Raw genomic sequence first — 22,160 nt, forward strand, 5'->3', positions numbered from 1 at the left:
GAGATGTGATATAGCAGAGTCATATTTTGCAACTCTAAAACCATATATTTGCAAATGCTCAGTGCTTTTCCTCTAGGTGTTTTTATATGTCAGCTTTGCCATGTTATAGGAGAATTATGGTATTTTCTGCCAGAGTGTATGCAGACAGAATGTGCTGATGGTGGAAGAGCTTTCTCCTCTAGAAATCCTGTCCTATAGAACACCTTCTCTATTTCTTCATTTGGCTGTTCTTTTAAATCTGGATTTTAAATTGTGTCAGTAAATATCTTCTTTGTCCTGTTGTCTTTTAATTAATTTATCCCCACTTACGATTCTTACTGTGTTCCTCAAATGCTTTATTAATTAACACGCTGTGCAGTATAGTGAGGAAGTTGTTTTCTAGGATGCCAGTAAAGATGAAAGAGTTTATTGCTGAGAAACAAAGGAATAAAGGCAGAAGTGTGATTTCATCTGCTTACCATGACAAGGAGAATGTCACTGGAGTTATGATTTTTTTTATATATGTTAATTTTAATTTTTCTCCAATCATGCTAAATAACTAATTTGTGAAATGTGTTGAAGCTATTTCCTTGATATGGCTGTGGTTATCACTATCATTGTGTTGTTACTATTTTTTTCAATACTATCTGTGCATTTATGAGAAATCCAGTTCACAGATGTGTAGTTTATCTTGAGATCTCAATTGCTTGGGCAGCTCCATCCCATTTGATGATGGACATTTCAAAGAGAAAGGATTTTCACGACCAATCTTTCCTTTTGCCAACATTCAACTAAATTGTTGTTCCTATTTCAAATAAGCTGTTTCAGCGGAAGCATTTTCACTTAATATCCTTTAACTTGCAAAATCAGTCACTGCTCTGCACCAAGATAAAATTTGTCTAATACCTTGTAAGCACCACTTTCCTTTGAGCCTGTGTTGTTGTTGTTTTTTAAATTGTTTTGAGTTTGTTCATGTTTGTTGGGATTTTGTTGTTTTGTTCTCCTTTTGCTGTCTCATTTATTGCTTTATTACTCTGTGTTTTTATTTTCACAGCCCTGTTCAATCCATGACCCTGCTCAGGTGTGCATACTATGTATATCCTAAGGAACAGGTCTATGTCGCACCCAAATGACTCCAAATTGTAGGAATACCTCAGGATACCTGATGTGAAAATTAAGGCAGCAGTCAGAGTTTTTCTTCCTTTCAGGCTTCCCTTCCAGTCCACGTGTGTCTCCGCTGTCTTTCCTGTGTTCTCCATTGACTGAGCACTTCTCTTCTTTCTTCAACAGGTGGGCTCTGCATTGCTCAGTCCCTGAAAATCCCCCAGGATCGCAAGGACAAGACCATCGACTTTGATAAAATTATCAAGCAGCTCCTAGAAACTCCCAATGCCAGGGCCATCGTTATTTTTGCCAATGATGAGGACATAAAGTAAGGATGACCGAGGGACCTAATTCATTTCATAGATGTGCAGAAAAGAGAAAACAAGAATACAAATAATGAAGGGGGAATGTTTGTTGGTAAGAGCTGTGTGGGGATGTGGTGCGGACACTTTTTAGGGACATGCTGGAGTTGTGACCACTGCTGCTCTGGCTTATGTGGCACCCCAGACCACACATTGCTGCAGTGGGGCGAAGGGAGTGATGATCTGAAACGAATGAAGGTCTGAAAGCTTTTCTTGTTGTAGGATTATGCATGCATTTGATGGCAGACTTGACCCTACCTTTCAAACAGAAGATGCCCTTCTCTCCAAGCTCATACCACTATGTATTATTAATTCAGTGTGTGTTTTCTGGCAAATGATGGTTACTAGTTACAAAATGGCTTGGATGCTTAAGGTTAAGCCACATAATTCAAATACCACTTGCCGTTAAAATGATATAAGGAATATTTTAAAAGCGTGACTCTTATTTCTCACTTGAGAATTTTAAATTAGCTTGAAATTTTGATGGCAATGTCAGGGACTGATAGGCTCAGTTATACGAAGAGACAAATTGTGATAAAATTTCAGTGAAGTCAATGGCAAAACTTTTAAGTTGTAGTAAAATTGTGATTTCATTCTTAAGATATAGGGTGAATAAAAAGAAAGGTTTAATCAGCACTGCATGGATTGTGACACGATGTGTTGTGAATTTTCTGAGCTCTGTTGGTTACAGGAATGTTATTTCTGTTCATTCTGCAATTGCCACACACTGTTTTTACCAAGCAATCGTGTTTAAATTAAATTAACTTGTGAACAAAATGTTCTTTTCCACAGGCAGATCCTTGCAGCCGCCAAGAGGGCAGATCAAGTCGGACACTTCTTGTGGGTGGGCTCGGACACATGGGGCTCCAAAGTGAGCCCCTTGCTGCAGCAGGAGGACGTTGCCGAGGGAGCCATTACCATCCTGCCCAAGCGAGCTACCATCGAGGGTGAGCGCTCTCTTCTGACTGACTTTCTCTCACAGCTTCTCACCCCTCTTTTTTGTTTCCTGTAAATCTTGTGGTACAAAACGATTGCCCATATTTTTTTGGATAAATAGGAAAATAGGTGTGGTATTATCAAAAGAGTATAAAACACATTGAGCCAGTCTTTATCCCCTGAAATTTTCCTGAATGTTTGTGTTCCTCGTCCAAAAACTATATGCTGTTTTCACAACCAAAAAGCTACCAGAAGTTACCTATATCACCAAAAAAGATGTAAACCAAAATGATCTTAACATATAAGGTATGTATGTAGGAAGAGAAAATCTATTGCAATTCCATATCACCTCTGAAGCACTGGGTAAGATTTCTACTTGAAGAATTAAAAATTCAGTCTATTGTCTGATTCTCCTTTAATATGCTATCCCCTTTGTAGAGATGCTCAACTATTCACACATCTTCCTCTGGGCTAACCAAACATGCCGATTAGAGTCCATGTTCTCTTTAACATATAAAGTTCTTTATAGTAGGGACACTGAGCAAAGAGAACTAACTCCTCTGTTGTGCCAGGCAGGGTCTCCAAAGAGTCCTTGAATGTGTTGCATGCATTAAAATGGGCTCTGATGTCTTCACTCACAGAAAAAACAAATATTTCCATTCATTTTTGCTGTATCTACTCTACCACTTCATTAGTTATTCTTCTCGGATCTATAATATTAAATTTTTATACCCTGGAGGCATTTTCACGTGTTACTTCTCCATAAATATGTAAAGTTGATAGACAATGAAGTGTTCTGTTTCTGAAAAACAGGATATTTTAATAATCTTTTCATATTGTTTGTATTCATCCCCCTGAGGGTTTCTGACAGAGAAACTAAAAGTCTGCAAACAGTACACAGAAATAAAAACTTTCCAATTTTTTTTTTCTAATATTTTACTCCTATGTTATACATTAAGCTTATTGGACATAATGGGGTTGGCTTTTGGAAACAAGTCGCAATAGCAAAGTGGCAGGGTTCATGTACAGAAAGTCAGTTAGATAACAGCTACAAATATCAGCACAGTTAATGCATCTGCAAAATACACGTTCATCCAGCCTGCAGATAGCTTATTCACGGATTACATTAGGCTATTGCCTAAAAGTTGGCTTGTTGCATTTTGCACTTGTAGTCACACAGACTGCATGATTACTAGAGTGTGTGAGGCTTAAATTATATTTTGCCTATATACATAATTGCATTCATTCTTCAAGAGCTCATACTGTATGAGCAATTACATATTTTGAGGTCCATAAGTTGCACGTTACTTGCCAGAAAGGGAGAAACACTCGGCCAAAAATAGGTACTGTGCTTGGCATTAAAGGACAGGCAGAGCAAAGTGTCCTAGAATAGCAGTTCCAATGTCAGTAGCAAATGTTTCCTGGATGCTCTGTGACCACTCATAAAGGTTCAGGCTTGTACTTACCTTTTTCAATCCCGTTCATCCATCCCTAATTGCCATCTGTATTTGCCATCTGCTTAGTCCTGTAAGGAGGAAGAGTAAGAGGCTGGTTAAGAGCGCAGAGCAAAGTCCCACCCTCCTGTGCCGTAATCCTCATACTGTCCTTCTCCTTGATAATCCTCAAACCTATCCCATTAAGTGTTGCTCTCTGTGTGAAGCAGTTTTGCAGAACTCAACATCTCTCCTTTCGAACCAATTCCATTTCTGTTTCATCCAGTAAGAAGCATCCATTGGAATCTGTTACTTATGGGAAGTAAGTAATCCGTAGGTATTAGCACTTCTTTGCTTAGTGAGGCTGTTATCCACATGGATTGTCTGTCTTTCTTGCATTCACACTGCTGTATGTTGTTTTGCTTTTCTTTCTGTTGTTGTAGTAATTTCATTTGGCTATGAATCCAAGAGAACTGGAAACAGACATTTTAATGCTGTTCTTTTATCATCCAGCAATGAACATCTGCTTCCTAAAATTTAGTAATGGATTTCTTTGAATGAATACATAAAATAAATGAAATAAGAAGCTTTGATTTCCCCTATAAATTGGTGGAAACAAACTAAATTAGCAGAATGGAACTCAATTTGCCCTAAAGGAAGATATCTTGAGCAGTACCCCAGCCTAGCAGGCTCCTTTTTCCATAGTGGTGTGCAGCAGTGCTGCCGCCAGCCCCTGCGTCTCACTGGCTCTGGGGAAAGGCACCTCTCAAGTGCCAGCCTCGTTCCTACTGGGGCTGTGAGAGCTTCTATAGTAAGGATGAGTAAAGGGGTTGTCCTTATTTTGCTCCTCAAGAGAGTTATGCTTTTGCTTCTTCCTTTTGTGTTAAATAGGATTTGTAATATGTTAGAAACAGATGCCTAACAAAGGGAAGCACTGCAGCTTTCCTTCCTAGAGAACATCAAAACTTAATATTAAATAGGTGATACTGCTATACTTTTCTTATGCCTCATAGAAAAATGCAAAGCTAATAGGGCAGGAAAAGCTAAATTGCATTAAAAATTAATGTGCCAGCATGTTAAAGTGTATATGGTGGACTTTGGATTATCAGATTTTTGACAACTGTAAAGTTATTGGCCACAAATATTAACAGTTATAAACTGACATGATCGTTTTGCAGAAAGACATTTTTTGAGTAGCGTTTCTCCAGCCATGACTCTGATGCAAATCACAGATGTGGAATGCAGGTATGTTGGCATATTTACACCTACCTACATGTGCCATTTGAAATTCCTGCTTCCCGTAACGGTGGGTATATCCCAGAAGCATCCAGCTCTGCAGTTTGACACACATACTTTCTTGTAGCGCCAGGCTCCAGACATGCAGTTATTTGTCTTGATGCTTGATGTCACTCGTGGGACAAAATTTTCTTTGCCATACTCCCATGGGGTGATTTAGGAAATCATTACATGAACTGAATTCATTCCTCTTAAGTCAGTCTTAATATAGCCCAATTGTGTGTGATGTAATTATGATGAAAGGATAAAGTTGCATCTTATTTGCATAATTGCAGTAGACAGTGAACCAGAGGAAGTGCAAACTTAAATAGTAATCACTTTGTAGAAACTTGTGTTTGAAACAAGCTCCCCAGCCAACTTCAACCACGTGTCAACTAGGTTGAAAGGCTTTCCAACATAGTCAGGGTAAGAAAGCAGAATGTACGTGCTTTTGGAACACCTAGTGCAGGTGAAAGTTATATTTAGGTTATTGTTACTTTGAACTCCTCTCCCCTAAAAAAAAAAAAGGTTTAATGGTGTGTCCTCGTGCTTGCATATTATCAAAACATCAGCCCAATCCAGAAACTCAGCATATGCTCAGAGGAATAAGTACAGTGTGTTGTATTGCAGTACTGCAAGTAGCAGTGCTTGTGTTTCTGAGAGTTTGCAGTCATCCTTCTTGCTTTGAATAGTCTTTTTCTAGAGTATCATGTGTAACGTTTCTGCAGAAAGGTGTAATGTAAGCAGAGAGCAAATATTAGTGTTGGAATGTGAGAAAAAATAGCTTAAACAAAATACAAAAGATGTTTCTTCTAATTAAAATTTGGATGGGATGTGTTATTATTATTATGTTCATTTTACAATGATGCAGAAATGATGAACATCTGTGGCTCTGCATGCATCTGACATTCGTTAAAACAACAGCACAACAGAAAAAAATCTGCAGAAGATCTTTCGTCAAAATGCATTTGGTGCAGTTTTACCTACTGCTGCTTTGTTCCTCAGAAACCCTCATTCTTCTTCATTCAGCTGAACAGAAGTGTAAGCTTTGCACATGGGGGAGATTCCTCCATCAGTTGGCACTGAAAGACAGAAAGGGTGCCCTGCTAATCTCAGGAAGGGCGCGATACCACAAAGAGGAGAAACTGTGAGCTACAGGAAGAGTTTGGGCAGCAAAAACTGGCTGTTTTGAAGCAATGATGCCATCAGGATAATGGTGAAAATGGAAGATGATGAGACAGGTATAACAATCCCCCAAAATCTCAAGTGCTACAGGGAAAGTGGAAGCACAATGGAAAATGAGAAAAAAGGCTGAGATTTCAAGAAACAAGTGTTTTGTTCTCACAGTTCAGCTGAGCTTCTTGCCTTCAGAATAGCAAATTATTGTACTGGTTTTCTTCTCTCTAGGCAGTGATGGTCTAAAAGAAAGTTGTTCATTTGTTCCATTTTTCATTCACGGTCCCAGAAGCATTTTTGACCATTCAAACCGAGCAAGCAATGGAAAACACTCCCTGCATTCCCACGGATCACACATCATCAATGGAGTTCCCCAAGTGATGAACTGCAACCCTATTTCTTTGTAGATGTAAATGAACTTCTACGCAAATCTTTTTTAATCACAAAGTGACCTTTCTGTATTCTGCTGCCACTTTACTTCTTCATTTGTCAGCAAATTTAATAAACTTCAGAGCATTTTCTCTTCTTGTTATCACCGCTATACCAAAATCTAATTATACTTTGTGACTGCCTGGGGTAGCTGCCTTTATTACGCCACACACATATATTTGGGAGATATCTGGATGACCCTCTGATTAGAGATGATAGTACTACTGGTCCAGACATCAATTAAAGTTCTCCCTAGCAGGCAGCTTCAAAGTCAGGAGTTCCTAAATTCTGTCCCTGGAGCAAAAGTAGTTCTTTCTGGCAGTGATAAGAAAGTATCTGTGCCATGAGGGAAGGAAAAGCCTCATCCTTTTGGAGTAGATTTGTGCAGTATTTGCTGAATTAAATACAGAAAGCTTTTAGATAATGCATCTACAGACAGCTATTTAAGTCCTAGGACTCAACTAATAAAGATGGTCTTGGAGTGCAGAATGATGGTCTTTCCTCCCCTCCCCCCCCCCCCCTTTTTTTCCTTTCTCATCTTTTCTCCAAGTCAAAGCAATACCCACATTTCAGACTTTGAATTTGCTTCCATCAATCTTTAATACCTATCGAGGTTAAAACTGGCTCATTAGGGCTCTTGAGGAGTATGGCAGTGGGTGGAGAGCAGGCAGAACAAGTATAACACGAAAATTTGGGATCTTGGTTCAACATTTGGAAGGTATTTCTGTGGCTGTATATATGTATGTAATGTTAATCATTTTGGAAGTCTAGCAAAATTATTTGCCCGCAGTGAAAAAATATCCTTTATGGTTTCAGGTCAGAATTTGATGAAACTTAACAATGAGATTCAGCTAGATTTAAGGCAAAAGATTCAGTTCCAGCAAGCTGTGGATGTGGTGAAGGTTTGCAATCTCATGAAGTGCTCAGCTAAGAGGTTAATGGATGGCTCAAATTCAGCACAAGAAAGTGCATAGCTATTTAAAAAAACAAACAAACAAACAAACAAAAAAAAAAAACAGAAGTATTGCAAATGCTATAAATCAACATAACTGTCCTTGAATTTTTCAGTAGCTTGTCTTCTGAATAGATAGTGAACCATGATTTTAATGGTTTTGTTTTTATTTCCAGCAAGAGCTGGTTTGCTTTTTTTTGGGCAGGATTATACCTGGGGGGAAAAATAAAAATAGAATGAAATCATCTCTCACTGTTTAGTGCCTTTCAAATATTTTACCTTCACATCCCCAGTCTAGCAAAATAAAAGATCTCAAGGTTCATTTTCCTGTGTTACAGACAGTATTGAGTTTTATCTGGCATTAATAAATACGGGCCTGATATTCTTTACCTAGCTACAGCTGCCCTTACCCCGTATGCTTGTGTGGGAGAGATGTGCTTGCTTTGTGCAGTGTTTACTCATCTCCTCTCTGAGCAGAGCAGAAAACTGTCGTCTTCTCATAACAGTGCTTGTAAAATAATCAGGTTTTGATTTTTATTTTTTTTTCCCTGCCTGGTTCAGTGCCTTTTACAGCACTCCATTCTCAAGCTTTTTCACTGTGCCCCTGGGGCAGAGCTCTCAGGAGAGTGAGAGGGATGGCAAGCCCTGGCTTTGGGGGTTTGTTCCATCCATGGGGGGCTGCCTGCACGGGGGGGGGGGGATTTCTGCAGCCTCCGTGGGGCAGAGGCCATGACCTTGAAAAGCCAGGAGGAAATGGGGACACAAACCGTAAGGGACAAGTCATAAGAGGAGTAGCATGGACCATCTCTCCCTATTTCACTCTTCCTATTACCTCCCCTGAATTTTCCTCCCCTGGTCTGTTCTACTTTCTGTACCACAGGAAGGGCTCCAGCCTCAGGGACTGGTTCTCCCTTGGCACCTCAGGGCTGCTGGTGCCTGGGAGGGGGCTGTGAGGCTGCTTCTCTGCGTGTCCAGGGCTTTGGGATGCTATGAGCACAAGTGACAGCACGCAGGAGTCACACTGCGAGGCTGCTTGGCATCAGTCGTTTGGAGGAGTGACTCTGTTTTGGCCACACTTGTTTATTTGCATTTTTTACCTATGAGTAAATTGCATTTACTAGCTCTGGAATCAAAATGCTGAGGGTGCTGTGCGTTCATATTAATTAAGTAAATACAGAGATGTGTCATCAGTTAGGTAGGTTTCTTTTTTTATGCTGCATACTTTATCACAATAATACTTTCAGGTGGCACTTATAACCCTCCTAGAAAACCTCTTACATGTAGCTGGCCAAGTGCAGCTGAAGGAAGAATTTACCTTTTGTTTTTCTATATCAATCATGCAGTGTTTAAAGTCATTTGGTGTGCAAACTTGTTGAGAGTGCATCTTCCCCACTGCTGATGAAGCCATTAATTGAATTTAAATTAGCACTGTGGTTACCTGGCAGTCCAAGCCACATGCAGCTGCGAAGAGTTTATTGCATATCGATTTGCACGTGTTGGGGAAGTCACTCGAGGAGGTAAGATCAGCTTTGATTCCTCCCAGCTAAGTGCTGAGCCTCATTGCCTGTTGCCCATGTACGCACTGACCCCTGGCGCAGGGTGCGGCGTGCCAGGACGGATGGCAGGACAGACGTGTGCCCTGGGCTGGGCTGAGCGCTGAGGCAGGGCTTGCTCCCTGGCTGGAGGCAGGAATTGTGCATTCACTGTGCAGGAGCAGTAGCAACACGGTGCTTAACTTTGAAGGGTTGAAATGAAGGCCTTGGGGAGAAGTTTATCGGGTTCAAAGAGACAGTAGCTTAAGGGCAGCATTTTTTTTGTTAATATTCAGATGTGGAAAAGAAATACAGTTTCTATAAAGTTTCAAATTAATGCATTTGTTGTTTTCTTTTCTCTTTTTTTTTTTTTTTTTTTTTTTTTGGTAGTTGCCTTTTAAATTAAGGAAGCTTTCTTCTGTGAAGGTTTCTTTTTTTTTTTTTTTTTTTTTTTCCTCTTTCCTTTGTTTCAGGTTCCCTATAAGTGCTAGGCACTAAGAAATATGGCCTCTGCAGCAGTCTTTGTGCTGCTGCAGTCTTAAAGGAAGAGCCCTGTGGCCCTCCAAACCCATGCTCCCGTAAGGGAGTGCATTTGAAAAAAACATGTTCTGTTGCAAGTCAAAATGTAAGCTTCTACACCATCTTAGTGTAATATTTTGCTAAAGTTAAAAGTTTGGCTGTTGGGTGCTATTCAGCGGTTGAGGCTCATTTTGGTTTTCTGAGGCAGTCTGAAGTTGGGACCAGCCTCTGCTTGGTGCAGGACATAGCTCACAACCGTGTCCCAAGACATTTTATCATTTATTTTAGAGTTTGATGCAACACCCTTTCTAAGGGCGTTGCTGCTTCATAGTAAAGGTCTAATTGGACTGTAAAGAACTGCCGTGCAATGAGGATTTGGGGACCTTCTCTTTGGCCCCTTGAAATGAACCCAGCTGCTTGCCTGGCCTACAGCAGACCTGAGTTGCTGATAATCAGGGCCCTTCTGTACCCGCGCCAGCTGTTACTCATCCTGTGGATGTGTGTGCGTCTGCCTCTATTTCTGTATTTTGTGCATTCCTCCCAGGGCTTGTGTTGGCATTTTCCCTTTGATGTTCATGTTTAACTGTTATTTCAGGACACTGGAGATTGTGTGGGTGGTTGTGCTGAGAGATGAGCACACACACCAGAGCGGCTGACACTGAGAGAAGACATAACTGGTAGGATAAAACCACTTAGCTGGGATCACCGTTCAGATCCGCAGTCAGTGGTCGTCCTTTCAAAGTAACCTGAACTGCATCTCCTAAAGACCAGTTTTTCTCTCACTGACCTGGCACTGAAGCTGCCTGTTGGGCACATCTGGGCAGAGCATTTCCACACAGAAAGGAAGAGTTTTGTCTTCAGGAAGCTTGTTGTCATCGTGTGCCAGCCCTGGTCTGCCAGGGACCTATTAGCATCCCTCGGAGGGGCTGCTCTGCGCAGCAGGCACTCAGGGGGCTTCTCCGTGAGGGAGGTCTCTCAGGGAAAAGAAGGCTTCATCCTCTGCACAGCTGCTCCAGCAGCTGAGGGCAGCTTAGTCTGGCAACCCATGTCTCCATCCTTGTGAGGGGCATTCAGCAGCCCGGGCTAGCATGCAGCCAGCACACAAAGAAGGCAAATGCCTGCTTCCTGCCCCTCTGCCCCCACAGTGTATCATTAGGAAATCATAGTGTTTCCTATTGCTGTCAGTTCCTACTTCTTTGCAGAGTTTGAAGACTCATTTGTTTGATAGGAATTCATTTTCAGTCTGTTAGTAAAACTGGCAGGATTTCCAGGCTCTATAACACATATAGAAAGACTTAGTAGCCAGAAGTTCCTCTCTTCCTTTGTCCCTGGGGAAGGCTGTTAGGTAATGCCAAAAGGTAAAGAGCAATCCTGAAGGTGTGCAAAAGGCTTTTCTCATGATCTAAAAACAAATCTCATGATGTGAAAGCTAGGCAAGGATTCGGTAGGCATCGCTCCCTGTCAGTCACTGTGGGAAGAGGTCTCCTTTCGTATGCAGTGAAGTTCTCTGGGTCTGGCAACGAGTGATGCTCAATTAGGCCCTTTTTATTGGCGCTTGATTTGCAGGGAGGAAGAATCCCAGCATGGCTTGGCTGAGCCATTTGAAAGCACTTCAGAAAGACTGAAGTACCTCTGGCTGATCTGAATTTTCAGGAGCACCTTTCTGCGGCAGCACGCTGCGGGGCTGGCAGAGCTCGGGGATCTCACCGGACCCGACACGAGCGAGCTCCTCCTGGGCTGCTGAGGCAGAGCTGGCTCACGGGGAAGTCTAAAGAGTGATGTTTTACTCTGTCGTTCTCTTTAGGCATAGAAACCCAAGGCAAGAAAAGATTTTACCACCTTCTCCCACTCCCTTCAAGCAGCACTGGCACCAACACCACGCCACGCGCAGCGCTCGTGTTGTGTGTGCCTCCGTGACTCAGTAAAGCCAATGCAGGGAGCTGGGACGGTGCCACAGCACTGTGCGAGGAGCACGGGTCTCATTGCTGCAACAGTGGAGCAGGAAAGGTTAACACTTGTTTCTACTTCACAGGAAATATATTAGAGTACTCATTTTGCCATTCATATTTAACATATTTTGCAAGTAAAGAAAGAATAGCGAGAGCTTTCTGAAATAAACTGTTTCTGTTTTAGGTAAAAATAGCCACGAATGTTCCCAAGTATCTAGTTTCAAAAATACCATTCTGCAGGAGGGCTGGGAACTACAGGCTGTTCTTAATGGAACAGAGCATTTTTCATCCCTCGTGTACTGCCTTGGCAGAGTGGGAGGGAGTTTAATGTAGTAAGTAGCATTTCCAGCGCAGCGCCTGGTGGACTGCCCATCGGAGTTGCAGAGCAGGCAATGAGGAGCGACACTTGTTTGATCAGAAGGACTGGTTGCTTCTCTTCATGTTTGTTCCCACGTGTGATGAATTTGGGCTCAATAGCTCTGAGTGAGGACTTTGGGATTAGGCCCGTGGACCTGGGTGACTGTTTATTTTCCCTCAAAATTATTGCAGTGTTTTAATTTAGGAAGCTTCAAACACAGAAATTGGGGGCAGCGCAACACAGAATGCAAATACAATCTGCTCGTGCCATAAGGTGATGGGAGAAATAAAAGGTTCAGTCATCAGTCTTTTCTACAAGGGTTATTTTTTTGCAACAAGAAATTAAAATAACGTTAATATATTAGAAACTAAAATGAAAGAAACAAATCCCTCTGCCATCTGCAGAGCAAACAGCAGTGCAGCCCGGTGGAGGAGCGTCTGTGCAGGGAGGGGAAGGAGCTGGGGGAGAGCTCCTGCCATGGGGTCGCACTGCTGCAGCCGCCCTGCCTGGCACCAGGTGAGAGGAGAGCCTGGGCGATGTGGGATGCACTGAACATCCCCTGCCAGTGGGATGCCACGCGTTCAGCAGGCTTGTTTTGGTGTTCGCCGGGCCCCGTTTCATTCCATCTGCCTGGACTGCTCGTGCCGTTTTGCTGCCTGGCAGGTACGAGGGCAAGTGCATGTTCAGCTCTCCTTGTGTCTACTCCCTTAGCAAACTTGCTTGTGTTTTACTTGAAGTGTCTGTTCAATTCTCATGGGTAATTCACTCATACATTACAGCCTCTCCCAGGATAACTTGGAGTCTAGTATATTTACGGCAACACATTATTTCTATTCTGCTAAGTTTAGATTCATATTTAACATTTCTTTATCTTTTGTTATCAGCTATTCCATTATCCTTTACCAATGGTAATAAGTATAAACCTGTTTAATATTTCTTTTCCTCCTTGGGTTCAGTTTTTCTTCTCTTTGAAAGATATCAGAAGCAAAAGTGCCCAAATTCTCAGAAGATGTTTTTTCCTGTGCCATTTCTGACTCTGTAGCTACAGCCCAAAGAGATTCTCTCTATAGGCCACTTAAAATTAGTCTGTGACATGTTCTATGACTCAATTATTCTTGCTCTTTATTAGCAAGCCAGAAAAGAAATACTACTTCACAACCTCTCAAGCAAAGCAAAAATAAAAAAGTTTGAGCTTTTTATTAGAGTAAAATGCAAATATGGCATTCATGTTTGCAAGTGACAAATAAATCTGCTAAGATTATATATTAAAATATATATTCACTGTATGTATTATGTGTTTATTAGCATCTGTCCTTTCCTGCATGAGCAGATATTTGCTGCTGTCCTGGTGCTTGCTGTGGGGATCTGGAGCATCCTGGGAAAGATCTCTGGGGGCTGCAGCTCCGCTGCTGCTGGGGCTCTGCGCACAAACCCCGGCTGATGGGAGCAGGCTGAGCGCTGCTGGGCGAGATGGGCTCAGACAGAAAAATAAAAGTGCTAATTTTGGGAAGTGCACAGAGGTCTGAAAGGTGGTTTCTTTTGTTTGGTTGGTCATTCTTTTTTTTCCTTCTGGTTTGCGTTGGCAGTGTTTGAATGAGTATAGGCTTTTGAAAGTAATCGTTTAGGAAATAATACACATAATTTCCCTAAAGACAATACAACGAATGCTAAAGTGTTCACTTCACTCATGCGGGGTTTTCAGATCTGCTTTGGGACTGTTTTCATTTTGTTTGCGGTGTGATAGCACTCCAATGTCCAAAAGAAATGGAATATTATTTAGAAAAAAAAATTTCTCAGCATCATTACATCTTCTAGCTTTTAGAATAACAAAACTGGAGTCAGTACATCAATGATATCCTCCTGGCAGGGACAGGTCTTGATCTCCTGGTAAGGAAAGATAAATACAGACATTTTGTTTCACAGTTGAAATATAACTATAGGATGGTGAACTGTGTGTTTGCAGGTACAGATATTCCTCTATGCACTTTAAGGTCATACTGCATTGAAAGCGTAGTTCACTCATGTTTTCAATTACATGATGTGGTTCCTCTGGAAATTAACCCATTTCCTTACATTAACACAGCTGTACTGCAAGCAACATGCTCCTGTTTGCCTCTGGGACTGCTGCTGCACATCTGAGTCTTGGGCTGAAAGGTGGTGATGACGTGGTGGTGGGAAAGACCCGCTCACCAGGGGATGGAGAGCTGCTGCTTTGGGCTGTCACCCTCTTTCTGGCTGCTTTCAAACCACTAATAAAATCAGGGGAGAAAAAGGAAGAGGCCTGGGAAGGGAAAGCACAGGCTCTGTCTCTGAAGTGATCATTGATTCCCACACTGCTCTAAGCTCTGCTTGTAATTCAGCAGCAGCTCGTTGCACATGGTGCTGATACTGCTCACCTGCCCAAAGGTAATTGCATTAGAATTTGTAAGAATGAAGTATGAAGCAAGTGAGTGGCCTCAAATTGATTATTACTACTGGAAAGAGAATGATGTAATTGCTTGTGAATAATGATTAAACCTAATTAGAGTCAGTGTTTTGTTGTTACACTGATAACACCCACCTGTAGTGCCTACCCTTCAGTATATTCATGGGTTCAGCTCCTGCCTTGTAGTGCTCATGGGTCTGGGATGGTTACAGCCCACTGCTGGAAGGAAAATCACTGGTGTTTCGTGAAAAGATGTTGAAATTTTATTTTTTGTTATGTTGGTATCAGCAGTGATGCACAGACATCAGTGTAAAGGGACCAAAGTCCCGAGGTGGCTTGGGGGGTGGCTGCTCAGAGCAGAAGGCTCGAGTGCCCACGGCTCTTTCCATGCAGGGACAGCAACGAGCGCTCGTGAAGGGATGCTGGTGCTCAGAGTGGCTTCTACAATCCTCCAGCTGCAATAAATTGTTAAAGTAAGTAGTGAAATAGACTCGTCACAAAGCTGAGGATTTTTTTTGTTTGCTTGTTTTTCTTTTCCCTGGGGATTTACTGGTTTTACTTGGTTAAACTTGGTTTGCTGGTTTACTTGGTTAAAAATAGGAAGAAACGAAGCCAGGTTGGTTGGGAGTGCCTGGCTGTGCCCGGCTGCTGGGGTGGATTTGTCACTAGAGTGGATGGCACCCAGCTTGGGGGGGATCCTGGCAGCTCTGCTACCCAGACAGGGATGTGAGGCAGGCTGTTCCAGAGAGGGAGCTCTGCCATAGTGTTAGCTGAGTGAAGAGTGCTGTATTTCAGGTATTTATGTTCTTTCTTGTACCCTATTAAAATTTGAATTAAGTAGCTCACTTGCAGAGGGCCAAGTGCAGAGTCTAATACCACAACTTCAATTTGTAGAATTAAATTGGTGTGCTTTTAAGAATAAAAATAAAAAAAATCTAAATCACACCTGAACTCAATCTCCCTGGAATTCAGAAGATGTTTTTAGCTTTGGCAATGATTTACAAATGCTGATGTGTCAATCCCCAAGGAGAGAATACTTGTCTCAAGTATTGCCACTTGAAATTTTGGGAAGCCACACAGATGTTCATCTCCTCATTATGGAAATAATGTATTTGGTTAATGTGTTGGTATGAAGAGAGGGGAATACAAATTATCTTGCAACTTGAGAGCCATTTAAAAGTTTCCTTATGTTCAGGCTGCCGCCTTTATCTCTGCCAAGGCGTTTCTGCTGGGACAGGTCCTGCAGCCTGTGTGCTTGGCAGGGACCCCCCGGCTGCAGGCTGTGCCCGTGTCCAGCAGCTCTGCTCTCGCTGGTGCTCCTCACTGAGGGACGAGGGCCTTTGGTGACCCTGTGCCAGCCAGAGGAGTTTCTGTTGGATGTGTCTTTGCAGGAGGTCTGTGTGTGGCCCCGTGGAAGGGAGAGGAGGGGGAAAAGCAGCAGAGGTGATCAAAGGATGAGGAGCAGGTGCCTAGAGGATGTTCTGCTCCTGGAATATTTAAATCAAAGTGGAAAGTCTTTCTCTTTTCCCTGAAATGCGTGCGGTGTCTCAATTACCAGTGACTGGGGGCAATGCAGTTGTTTCTGTGTGGGTCTGCGTGGTCTCGAGGGTGGCGAGGCTGGGCTGCGTGATCACACCAAGTCTCCGGGCTGCAGAAACCTGAATTGTTTTTGTTTGTCTTTGTACGTGTCAGGCTGAGCACTTGGTTTTGATAGCACCTTGTAGTTTGACATGACTAATGCGCACAGCTGGAGTGAGTGCTGGAACGGTGTTAGCAATATCAGCTGAGGGGGCTGGGGAGAGGGAAGGAGTAGTTGTTGCACTGCTGTCTCCCGTCTTGGTGTGCTCTAGCTGCACAGCAGTATTAAAACCTTCCTATGATTAAGTCATTTTTCAAAAATAAAGAAAGCAAATATATATTTTTTTCTTTCTGAAGACTTAAAAAAAAAAAAAAAAAAAAAGGGGGGGGGGGAGTATATAGTGGAGATGTCAAGGAATATTTTGGGGGGGGGGGGGGGTATCTCAAGGGGAACTTGAAAATAAGACTGCTAGTGACTATAGTAGTTTAAAACAAGACCTGCTGGCTACTTACAGCCAGTTGTTCTCAGTCTCTTGGCTGCTCTGCATAGATGAGCACCGCTGGGGCTGCTCGCACTTGCAAATGCTGCCATGTATGCTGTGTAAACGGTGTTTCTGCGGGAAAATGTATCGTGTTAAACAGCAATTTGAAGGAATGCTGTTACTTTCACCCAACCAGTGTTACCATGTCAACAGATTTTTATTTTTTTAAACAAAGCAGCCCTCAGTGTCTGGTTTGTGTGTGAGTACAGCTCTGTGTGCACGTGTGTTTGAGGACACACAGATATGTTTGCATGTGGGGTGGCTGTCCCTGTGGATACGATGACACCAGCTACGCATGCATAAACACCGAGAGCAGGCCCTGCATGTTGGAGGAACTGCAGGCAGGGCAGGTGAACAATGTCTGACAGCCGGGAAGCAAGGGGCAAAGCCTCACCTGAGCATAGACCTGGCCATGCTGGGGGCACCTCAGCCCTGTCAGCATCACTTGTGCCTCACCATGGGCAGGAGAGGACGGGCTGTGTGTTTGATCCCATTTTGTTTGCTGGGTTTCACGTCTTGTCATTAGTTTTAACCTGCTGGTTGCGTTTAAGGGTTACTCTGGCTGCTGCATCACAATGTGGAGGGATACATGTATTTTTATCCATATTTTAAATTATGCAAGCAGACGACTTGAGTTTAAATGCTTTTAAGGATATGCACTGTGCATTTTGTCTGCTGCTGCTATCAAAGGGAAGAAAAGCACTCTCACATGTTCTGCATTTAGACCTTCTGTATCTCTCTGATTTCACCACTCTACATTATTAAAATGAAGCGGGCTGTCTGCAGAGCGGCTTCTCGCATTTGGGGGAAAGGGTGGGAAGGAGGAACCCAGAAAAGTGCTGGGAAGAACACATCAGTGCAGGCAAGGGAGTTTACTTAGGCACTTAATTGCAAATGACAAATTGAAATAACAGCTTAGACTTTAGGGGTAACTATTCCTACTAGGAGAATAGGATCTGCTTTCTCTCCTGTGGCCGGACTTGCCCCTGATTTGCTCCGTGCCCTGGCTCAGCCCCTGTTTCACTCCACTGGAGTCCTGCTGTTGCCAGAGGAGATCAATGCAAAAGCTGATCTAGCTTCCAGCAGCAGAAAGCAACAGATAATTTCAAGAAGACTGGGTGTGAAGGTGAGAGGAGAAGGTGGCTATTAACTCATCACCTTGTAATACATTTAAAAAAAAAAAAAAAAAGGCATTTTAACTCACCTTCAGGTGTGAGGAAAGGAGTACTTCCAGGAGAAGGTCCTTGCAAGACAAATATCTCATTTCCAATAAATGGGCAGCAAGATACGGTGAGTTACTGGGAGGCATTCAGCTTTTGGATGTATTCTTAAAGCTGTTAGGTTTGGCCTGAATCTGATGATAGTCTTTACAGCAGATACAGATCCTCGCTAGCAAGAGAGGGCATATGTGACTCTGCACATTGCACTTCATAAAAAGAATTATTCATTCCAGCAGCAGAAGTCATTTGAATAAGAAGTGGAGTATTCAGTTGAAAGGAGAGCACAGTGTACATAAAGCAGCCTGGGTGACTTATATGGGTGTCAACTTAGAATGTCCCTCTGTGGCCTAAAATACAAAAATCTTGTGCATTATCAAGCCTGCAGTTATTAGGGGGAAGAGAGCACAAGCCTTCATCTTCTGTCCTGTAACAACTCTCTTAATGCTCTGAGGCATGGATTTGGTCTTTTTCTTCTTATAAAGAAAACAGTGGTTCCTTTGGGTTAAAATATTAGTCTCCTGCTCTGGTAAGGGGATGTACCATCCTGAGGACCATGGAAGCAAGAGATGGGGATCAGCTCTTTATTGCGTGCGTGTCCAGTGCCTGCTGCAACAGGAGAAGTCTCATTCTCAGCTGATATGGCAATAAAAATAACAATAGAAGAAATAAGTTTAGCATTTTCTACTAACTCTTATATTGATATAAATGGGAGCTCTGTGACAGTAAGAAGTGCCTGGAGGCCACAAACTGTGGAATAATGAATAATAATATACTTGTGTATTAACCTTCCTACTATAGTGATGTCTAGACACCACCTGGGTCATGATCTCATTGTCATGGCAGCTGTATAATTTTATAAAAGTGATAGCAATGATACTTAGCCAATAGATATCTATTTCCATAATAGAAACATTATAGCTTAAGCCCCTGGCTTTGCCCTAAGGATGGCAAGCTGAATTTCCTTTATCCATGATGTATGTATAGTGTATAAAAAAAAGATGTCAAACATGACATTAACTAAAATACCCCTTTTCACTGTTTCTACCAGGAAGTATTAAAAAATAAAGCAAATGCAAAGCATTTTTGTCATGAAGGAAGTTAAAAAATTCACTATGCTATGTTCTTTTATTGAGGAAGTCAAGAAAATATCTGTAAACTCAACAGTTCCATAATAGTACATAGTATATATCTTGGGCAATGTAATAAAATCTGAAAAAAAGACTGGCTGCCTTAAAAATTGATCTTATCATTCCATGTCTAATGCTTTTAGTCCAGATTTAATGTTGGTAAATTAAACTACTTTGGCTTGAAGGCTAAAGAAATCAGAAAATTGAGTAGCTGCTTTCAACTCACTTGGCATCAGTAACCATAGAAAGTGATGATTTACTATCTGGGTAAATAAAATTTGTGTAGCTGGCCATCATTGGTGTGGACATGCTTTGGACAAAATAGAAAAGAATACAAATATCATAAACTAATGAAAACTGCTCATGAAATTAGGTCAATATGTTGTATTTGCTCACAGACCACGTGGGCTGAGAATGAAAACACCTCAGGCACAAGAGAAATGTGGTAGGTCAAACATTGATTTTATGACTTTCCTTATTACATTACAGCCACCAATGGCTCAACTGCTCTCACAATCATTGCTGGTGCATGAAAGCAGTGCTTCACAGCATATACCAGTGATGTGGCACGGAGCAGTGACATAGAAGGCTTATTTGGGAATAATGTCGGCTGCCTTCATGCCAATCACGCGTTGCCATCGTGGATCTCCCCCAAAGCAGCCAGCCCAGCAGTCCCTTTTAGCGATATTGGAAACCACATTTGGCCGCTACTGGTTTCACTGGAGCCAGTCCAGCATTGGATCCCCCATTTCCATCTTGTCCTAGGGAGCTGTTTGGTTTTGTCCATGCCTCCCCTTTCATGGTGGGGGTGAGCAGGACTGCTGTGGAGGGGGCACCTCTCCCTGCTGCCCTCTCAGGTATGTGCCTGGTGCAGTCCCCACCATGAGTGCCTCATCTGTGAGCCTGTCTTTCTCTCCCCTGCCCCTAAATTCAGCTGACCGTGGAAAACTGCATCATTCGTCCCGGAGCCTGGTTTAGCCTCCAAAGCACGTATAATTCCCTCAGCCATCTCTGCCAGGGAAGCTGAGCATTATGCTTTCAGGCAGAAAATGGGCAGCACGTAGTAACATCAGATGGAAGGAGAGATGAGAGATTAATGTTAGAAATAAATCACTTGGGGTTTCTTGGTGTAAAAAGCAGCCACAAGTTAGCAAGCCTCATTTTCCAGTCGAGAACAAGCCACGGCTCTCAGAATCGCCAGCTCCTCGGCACAGTGCCGCCCGCCTTCTGAAGCGGTGCCCTCGTCCTGGAGGACCTGGGGAGCGTTTCTGAGAACTGCTGGGGAGGTTGGATCATTTCCTCAGAAGGACTGCATGCTGTGCTGCTGTTTTCATATTGGATTACTAGCCATGAACAGCACAGAAAAAAATACCCAGATAAAACTTGATGTGCGGAGCCTAGTTCCAGTTGGCTGTGGGATGAGCCCCCTGTCTTCCCATGGTAACTTCTGGGTTTGGTCACTGATGTGCTGATGATGATTCTTGTCCTGATCATTATGTGCTTACCTGGGCCCTGAGGGTTCCTCCCTGCACTAAGCAGGAGAACACCCAGAGGGGCTCAGGATTTGGGGGCACTGGAGCCCAGCATGGCTCCAGGTCTCTCTCCCCAGCTGGATGTCCCCAGCTATTCCTCATGCTAGAGACCTGGTCCCTCTCCCCATGGCCCAAATCTTTTAAAAACTGTTTCTTCACCATGTAATTATTTTATGTATTAATCCCCCAGGGTAGAAAATAAACCCATTAGGTAGTATCATTTTTCTCTGTGCAAGAATAATGATTTAATCAAATTGCAGGGATTTAAAGTAATGAGACTTAGTTTCATTTGTAAAATCTCTTAAAATAACTATCTATATGTCTTAGAGGTATTTGCTGAAAAAGTAATTTTCCTAAGTATGATATATGGGCAACGTTGGGAAATCACTAAATCTTGCCACACGAGTGTAATACTTGGCCGTGTACAAAAGTAAAAATTGATTATTCATACTTTTTACATTTAAGTATCCAGCTCTCTTGGTTGGGTCATAGAATTCTCTGAACCCAAACTCATAGTTTGTATTCAGCATTATGCACTTAAGTTGCCTTACTGGCTTCAGTTCAAACAGGTTAAGCTTGAGCCCATGCTTAAAGTTTATGGAGAGTGCATTTGTGTGTTTTCAATTTTTGTGGTTTCTGAATTATATTAATTCAAAAAACATCTAGAATTAAGTGTGCATTTAAGATGTCCCTCCAACTCTAAACCATTGGCTCTGGTGGGATTGTTTGTGTTTATAGTACATAGTGCTGGGTGCTGGAATAAACCACACAGCCAGCAGAGCACTCAGAGGCTTCCAGGCATCCGCTCTTGGGGCTGGGAATGGGGGCAAGAGAAGAAATTAGCAACAACATGCAGAGTTTCTAAGACAGCACTGTTATCTTCTCTGGTTTGTGTATAGTATTTATATTATTTATAATTTCTACTTGAAGAAAGTCAGTCGTAATTAGTCAGAGCAAATGTGCTGGCACAGTGATGCACGAGGTGCTGGAGTGATAAGAGGCAGAAATCCCTCCGACGCGGCAGGAGTGGCGGTGTGTGGGCCCACTGGGTGCAGGGGACTGCAGGAGGCCGGGTACCACGCGTGGGAGGCCCTGGCCAGCGGAAGCTTCATCTTTGGGTGGAAAAATGCACCAGAAATTGCTTGACAGCCCAATGGCATTTGAAACGGTTCATATCCAGCAAGCTGAAGAAAATGAAATCAGACTTTGTGTTGACGTGAAAGTTGTCACCATACTTAAACAGAAGAAGCTGTTGATTGCCATGATGGGCAGGAATGTGTTACAATAGTCCTAGCTATTAATTAAACTCATGGTAAATAAATCCGTACGTGCTATCTTACAATAATTACATGGCATAGTTCTCTCCCTAGTCCCGCCATAACTTTATGATTAGTGTTCAAAATACAATCATAATGAACACAGACTGTTCGTTAATAGAAATGTGAGTCATGAAACTCATCATGGGATTTGTGATGTTTAATTATAATCCATGACAAGGTTGGTTGCAAGGCAGCAATATTGCCACCCTGGTAAATGATCAGCAATGTCTTCTGAGAACTGAATACTTGGGTTTTGCTTACTTATTAGACATGTATCCAATGGAAAGTGTATAAATAGTAAGATTTTCAAATTATCCTATTTCCTCTTAGAAGATTATTTTTTTCAATTAGGTTTCTTAAAAATTTTATTAAAATATATCTAGCACAATTACCCTTCCAAAAACATAACAGTT

The 22,160-nt window shown here is 42.4% G+C and overlaps 1 protein-coding gene across 1 annotated transcript in view; it reads left to right on the plus strand.

Annotated features, from left to right (window-relative positions):
* The window catches only part of GRM7 (glutamate metabotropic receptor 7), a gene marked incomplete at both ends in the record, with an annotated part of 239,493 nt that overhangs the window by 140,030 nt on the left and 77,303 nt on the right, over positions 1-22,160 (plus strand). The window contains 2 exons of the mRNA XM_084292935.1: positions 1,270-1,411; positions 2,238-2,392. Coding sequence (XP_084149061.1) covers positions 1,270-1,411; positions 2,238-2,392 — 297 coding nt within the window. The remainder of the gene's footprint in view (positions 1-1,269; positions 1,412-2,237; positions 2,393-22,160) is intronic.

This window comes from Netta rufina (genome assembly GCF_964035555.1).
Source record: "Netta rufina genome assembly, chromosome: 10".
NCBI lineage: Eukaryota > Metazoa > Chordata > Aves > Anseriformes > Anatidae > Netta > Netta rufina.